General features: G+C 37.1%; 1 protein-coding gene across 1 annotated transcript; it reads right to left on the bottom strand.

Moving 5' to 3' along the window:
* Positions 1–1983: 1983 nt before the first annotated feature.
* LOC119983271 (jasmonoyl--L-amino acid synthetase JAR4-like) lies at positions 1984–6450 on the bottom strand. Its single transcript, XM_038826928.1, has 5 exons — positions 6153–6450; positions 5249–5559; positions 5074–5175; positions 4032–4855; positions 1984–2609 (listed from the first exon to the last, which is right to left on the bottom strand). The coding sequence occupies exons 2-5, from the start codon at positions 5539–5541 to the stop codon at positions 2068–2070; spliced, it is 1761 nt and encodes a 586-aa protein (XP_038682856.1). The 5' UTR covers positions 5542–5559; positions 6153–6450; the 3' UTR covers positions 1984–2067.
* Positions 6451–6746: the final 296 nt, after the last annotated feature.

Below are 6746 nucleotides of genomic sequence, written 5' to 3'. Positions count from 1 at the left end.
TTCTTTCTCAACGAGCTCACCACTACCCACATGACATATTTGTTGTCTGGCCACCGTTCGTGACACGGTTGGTCCCAAAAAAATAACAAAGAGATGAGGAATAAAATAAAACAAACCCTATGAGTTTTGTCCATCGTAGTTGTCAGAATCATGATCGAAAGTCCACGATCGCTGCAAGGAAAATCATCTGATCTGGATAATCCGACCACCTTTAGAGGAAATCGACACCACCAATGGACTCATCTCGACGAGGAGTACCTAACCCCACACTTTGTTCTGTCAAAAATGTCTCCGAAATCTGAAGACCCGTGTAGGACCTAAATTTGTTCATTTGGGATAGTGTAATAAGGCACTATGTCCATTTGGGACAGTGTAATAAGACACTGTTGGGAATAGTGGCTTATTGATGTAGGACAATGTTTAGTAGTTTAGTTTAATTATTTCCTTTCCTTATTAGAAATCTATTTTAATTGAATTATTAGGAGTTTTAGCAGTTAATAGGAATTCTATTTAAATTAATTAGTATTTTAAATGTTATTAGGTTGTCCTTATTTTTAGTCTTTATAGGGTTGTAGCTGTTTCGACAAAAAGGTGATTGATGAATTAATAATATTTTTGAGGTTTCTCTCAACTTTCTTGGTGGATTTCATGCTTACATGGTGGATCTAAGTTATATTGACTTAGACGTGAACTAACCAAGCGATCTGTATTTCCGCACCGTATCAGTTGGTATTGGAGCAAGATTTCGCCTCTCAAGATGGCTAACAACGAAAGAGGAAGAAACCCCATAGTTGTTGGACAAGTGGTGAATGAATTTTGGGAGAGTTATTTTTCAATTGGAGGAGACTAATGTAGGACAATGTTTAGTAGTTTAGTTTAATTATTTCCTTTCCTTATTAGATGTCTATATCTAATTATTAGGAGTTTTAGTAGTTAATAGGAATTCTAGTCAAATTAGTTTTTTTTAAAAAATTTAATAGGGTTTCCTTATTTTTAGTATTTATAGGGTTATGGTGGTTTTGGCAAAAGAAAGTGATTGATGAATTAATAATATTTATAAGGTTTCTCTCAACTTTCTTAGTGGATTTCAAGCTTTCTTGATGGATTCTAAGTCATGTTGACTTAGACGTGAACTACCCAATCGATTCTTACTTTCGCACCGCGTCACTTATTACACTATTTTGTGTTAATACAATGGCTTTGTACGTTGTCTGGTAATACACTCCCCTAATCACATGTACTAATCTTGACAGGTTATTTATTACGTAGAAGTAGAAGTTGTTTAGTTGCATCAAATAATTAAATTCCACGTTTATGAGGCAATATCGGTCCTATATGCTAAATTCCAACAAATTCTTATGCAAGAGTAGGACAATTATTGCAGGCGTATGAACAGGAGGAACATTATTCAATATAAGAACAATTGAGGCATTTATCATGGATATACATTAATGTCAATACTTCATGATAGCTATATTTGTGGATGCAATTTGCGAGGTTATAGTCAATACCCTATTGAAGAAAAAACATTAATAGATGTAAAGTGTGAACATTGTTTCCCTATCTTGGACAACAACTACTAGTATTGTCACTTCTAGTGTTGTTGCTCATGCTTGTTTTTATTTGCATAAAAGAGAGAGGAAAAAATTAGGATAAAGTAGTCAAAGATTGATTGAGTAGAGAAATTAGTTTTAGTCCATTATCTAATTCTCCACGCCTTGATGGTTATCCAGTTATCTGCACTACAAAAGAAGGGCAGATACGTGTCATGCCAGTGTCTTAAACTTGGTCCTAATCCTTTAAAAAGTTCTTCAAACTAAATACATTTATATTAATTTTTTTAAATCCCATTGAAAAATTTGCTTCTTATTGAAATTGAACTAGGAATTGAATTTTAGGCACACTTATGCCTAACCCATACGATTACCAACCGAGTCACCTGTCGTTGGTATTTATGTTAATTGGATATGAACAGACCATTACTTTTATCATAAATATAAAACTTTCCATTGCTGAATTAACCCTACAACATAAGGAGTCATTATGAACATGCAGACTCTCTAATATTCACACAAAAGCAGTACTGAAGTAGCTCTTAGCCACATTGTTCAACAAGATTTGCAGGACTGTGTTGTTATTGGGTCCTAGGCATCTGGGTGTCTTAAACTGGCTAACGGCACCTCCTAATCCTAGGAAATGGTCGAGAACCTTCTGGAAGGTTCCTCTCTGTACAATCCGAAGCTCAAGTGGTCCTATGGTATTTACCTTTCGCGAGCTGACATAGCCGGCATCGATGAAAGACCGGTCAAGGCAATTGCAACACTGCTTCAAGACCTCCTCACTTGCATTGCCATTAACTTCCCAGAAGATCACGTAATGGCCAGGTTCTGTTGATAAATCAACATGGCTACTGAAATCAACCACCTCTAGTTTCTGATCAGTTAAAATCTTGGCAGCTTCTGCAACGGCCAACTGTAAGTCGTTCTCTGTATTTTTGTCGATGTTGATGGTCAACACAAGGTTCCTCCTGTAGACAAATTTGAGTTCTGGAGTGGAGTTATGGAAGCCCGCAACTTTCACCACATCTCCTAGCCTGTACCTGTACAAGCCTGCAATTTACATATTAAAATCAAAACATCAGTAAGTTACATCCTCAACAATTTGATGTGCTGTGGCGTGAAACATGCGTCGCTAGTCAATTGAAAATGGCAAACACCTAGCCATTCATGAAAACCGTAAGTCCAACACGGGTTTCAGAATTCAAAAAGAAAATCATTAGAACAAAGCACACCCATACATTCAAGATTTCACATTAGCCAATATATTAGGCTTCCCTGCAAGCAAACTTGGAAACTATATATTGTCAACAGTCAACAGCTATAGGCATTATCATTTCACGATGAAAAAAATTTTTAGCTGCTTCATTGTATGAGCTCTGTTCATATTTTTCTTACATGCTAATTCAGTGAATTTAGACAAAAACTTTAGAGTAAGTATTTACCTTTATAATCATTAAACCTTGATTTTCCTACATTTATTTGGACTTTTGGATTTACAACTAGCAGGAAAACTATTACAACATTAATTTAAAAGTACTGCCCCACTGCCCCAGCCTATTTCACATTCATATACACTATCAGTCTTATCATAGAAGTTTTCATCATAGAGCATCAACCCTTTCCTCCACATAATTTTCTAAAAATGCGCTTATATAGCCAACAAAACTAATTAAAACTAGAAATTCTAAACTCTTCCTCATCTTGATCAAGAGAGTTCACGTTACTCTTGGAGAATATACAGAATGCTGTGCTTCTCATTATCTGAAAAAAGTACAGCAACTTCCCCAAGACACAATTGAACAAAAACCAGAGAACTAGACAGATAAACGAGAGTATTGAGGAGAATTACAAAAATACAAACCTTTTCTGTCTTTTTATGACCCTTCAAAGAGAAAAATACAGTTCAAAACAAAACGTTTAGGATAAATCTTCTCAATCACATACCAGCTGGAGAAAGACAACAGAGAACACTGATAAAAATAAACAAAAAAAATCAATAAGAAAAAAAAAAAGAAGCAAAAATTCAAGCCGGATTAGATTATATTAATCATACATTTTTTAGAAGAACAAAAGAAAAATCACGCAGTAAATAGTGGCAAGCACGTTGATCATTGTTAAAGCTGAAAGGAAAACTGAGTTTCCTAAGGTTGTGCCAGTCTTGGAGACACAAAAAATGTCAGCTGACCTGGATAAATATGTCATAAACTCGGATCTATCAGACTCAAAAAAATTAAGTTCGCAGGAACTCATGAAATGGCTCCTAGGAGAAAGCAAATAGATTCAGCACATGAATGGCTCATATATGCATATAAGAATTATTAATTTCAATTATACAACAAAAAATATAGTTCTCCTATGAATCAAGATAGAGAATGAAGATGGATGCACTAAATACCATGCTCTGATATGCAGTTGTGTTGTAAGAACAACCTATTCCTCATATTATAACAAAGAAGTCATTAGTAATAATACCTGCACCATTGGTGAGGACAACCTCGTATTCTTCTCCAACCTTGACTTCGGTAAGACCCACTGGCTTCTTCTCCATATAGAGGAAAGCAGACTCGCTTATATCATCCTGACCCTTAACACTCTCCCTTAGGGGAATGAATTCAAAATATCCAATATTTGGAAGAACAGCATAGGTGGCAAACTCTGGTGACAGTTTTGGGTTCACGTTTGCTCCAATCCAGCCTTCTGAAGAGCCATAATCAGCACAAACTAAGGGCACTACCCCTGCATATTGCCTCAGTTTCTTGAGATAAGGCTCCATTGACCCAGTCATTATCCCATAGATGTACTTCACATTGGGAAAAAGTTCTGGTACTAAACCATACCAATTAGTGAGCGCTAAACACTTTTGACGGATTAAATCGGCCAATCCAGGATTTGGCTTAAGCAATTTGGCCATAACATTTCGAATGGAAGCATCAGTGACTTTGCTAGAGAGGACACCATCTCGTATATCAGCGAGTAACTCTTCCCAGACTAGTTCAAAAGTACGGAAAGCATGGACGATGCTGTGGGCAAATGTGGAGGCAACAAATTGGATTTCTTCTCGAAATATTATTCCACATAAGAGGTGACAGTACAATGACTGGTGAAAATCAGCACCAAATATTACTTCGTCTGGACTGCAGCTCAGCGACTGAATTGCCTTCATTCCATCTTTGTACTTTGGATTGCGAAAGAGATTTGTAGTAGCAGTTCCTGCAAACAAACCCCCTTTTGTTTTAATTTGCTTGCTGCTGTAGATGAATTGTAAGGCCTTCCCATTGTGAATAATAGGATATTCCCTGCAGAAAAATTAACAATTGTTTTAACATGCAGACACCATAAAATTGTATACATCTTCCTAAATTTACAGTTAACAGATTGAGGACTCATTCATGTACATGACACAATAGTCCAACACAGCCTCAGCCCTTAACCAAGCAGTGAGAAAACCTTATAGACCAATCAAAAAAACACAAGGAGCTTTTACATAGTTGTGGTAAACATTTTTTTTTTATACCTGTTTCTGAATGCAAACGAAGTATGAAGTGTCTGCAAGGTGGTTTCCATCAATTCATCATTGAAGGGAACGAACTTGGGCTTTCCTTGAGTAGTACCAGAGCTGCAATAATGCAAGAGTTTGTTAGATCTTCTCTTCCATTGGCATAACAACCAGTTCACCAAGTTGCACAAACCTCAAAGATATGGTGGTTATCGGCCTTCCAGTAAGAACGGGCGTAGATTCACCATCACCAATTCTACGAATATAATGCTCCAAATCCTTGTGAGTCACAAGAGGAACACAAGACTTGAAACTATCTGGGTCAGTTCTCCCCTTAAGACCCAGATTCTGTAGGTACTCTGTGGATGCATTATCTTCCAAAATCTTCTTCAGGGTTTCTCTTTGAACCCTCTCAGCATCCTTAGTCATTTCCTCAAATTCCTCGATTAGTTTCTCTGTATTAAGACCCTCCATCTTCTCCAACATCCTTGCTATCCTATTTAGCTGCACATATTTCAAAATATGAGATAAGAGTCTACGAATTGGATAACAATATAACAATAAAGGTTCACAGACACCATTAAATCAGTAGGACCAAATAATTGATTGTCAATTTGCAGGCCTGCATAATGCAAGCAAGTATTATCATTTCAATTAAGACGTAGAACTGATTCATTGAATCAGTAACTTAACCATTCAACTCTGTATTTTGGGCTACCAAACAAAAAGAGAGGGAGCAAATTTGCCTGACTCAATTGAGAAAATGAAAACGAAAACAGAATCGAACAGGGGCAAAATAGTCAAATCGTAAACACAAGTTAAGAAGAATCCTGTTTCATCATTGTCTGACTACAGTCAACTTAGAAAACTAATCCAGAATTTTCCCAAGAACTCTTCAAGGAAAATCAAGAAGGATTAGTCAACGACGGAGGCAATAGAGGTTTAGTTCCAGATTCAATCTGACAGAACAAGCTGAAACAACGCTGTTTCCGGTAAAGAACATAAAACAAACTGAAACAACTCCGTTTCAGGTAGAGACAGTGAAGTCACAATAGAAAGGGGAAACATAAATTAGCCTAAGAAGAGAAAATCCATACCTGCAGAGAGAGATAGTACACTGAACAGAGAGACAGGCAGACTGACAAGCAGAACTCCCACAATCACAGATATATATATAAAACAACGAGGAGAAAGAGAACAAAGCGTGTCTCGATCCCTGTGAGGTGTCGGTTACGTATTTTCACCGAATTCTATGCTCTAATCTAACCGAAACGTGAAGACTCGGCCCTCGGGAGGCTTTCTGCGTGACTCTGAGAGATGAACGGAAAGAGAGAGAGGGAGTTTTTTAGTTTTATAAAATTGGCATCTTGCGAATGGCTTTCGCTCGTATGGATGTTCGTGCCCAGATTCCGTCGGTTTCCGTTGTCCATATATAGGGCGTAGTTGGGACCACTATTGTTTTTTTGAAAATTACTAAATCCACCCTCATGGAAATGACGGACCATCCACCCCTACTAAATAAATAAGTCTATGAAGGTTATTATAATATTTTCACAGGTGAGCATCTAGAGTTTATTTTTACATCCGATAATATTTGATGGGGTTGGATAGAAGGATAGAGCTAAATGGGGTGGACCTAAGAAGGTCCCTTGATTTTTGGTGCATTCGTAAATGTCGTGTAATAAGTGGGG

The sequence above is a fragment of the Tripterygium wilfordii genome, chromosome 18 (assembly GCF_013401445.1).
Source record: "Tripterygium wilfordii isolate XIE 37 chromosome 18, ASM1340144v1, whole genome shotgun sequence".
Classification (NCBI taxonomy): Eukaryota; Viridiplantae; Streptophyta; class Magnoliopsida; order Celastrales; family Celastraceae; genus Tripterygium; species Tripterygium wilfordii.
Note: the sequence above shows the minus strand (reverse complement) of the source record. Positions and strands in the feature narration are given on the sequence as shown.

Bases quoted from the DNA above. Each gene is read 5' to 3' on its own strand.
- LOC119983271 (XM_038826928.1), bottom strand. From the start codon at position 5,541: ATGTTGGAGAAGATGGAGGGTCTTAATACAGAGAAACTAATCGAGGAA. The intron at 4,856-5,073 runs GTATAAAAAAAA...ATTTTTCTGCAG, and splicing joins TCGTTTGCATTCAGAAACAG to GGAATATCCTATTATTCACA. The intron at 2,610-4,031 runs GTATTATTACTA...TGTAAATTGCAG, and splicing joins TGTCCTCACCAATGGTGCAG to GCTTGTACAGGTACAGGCTA.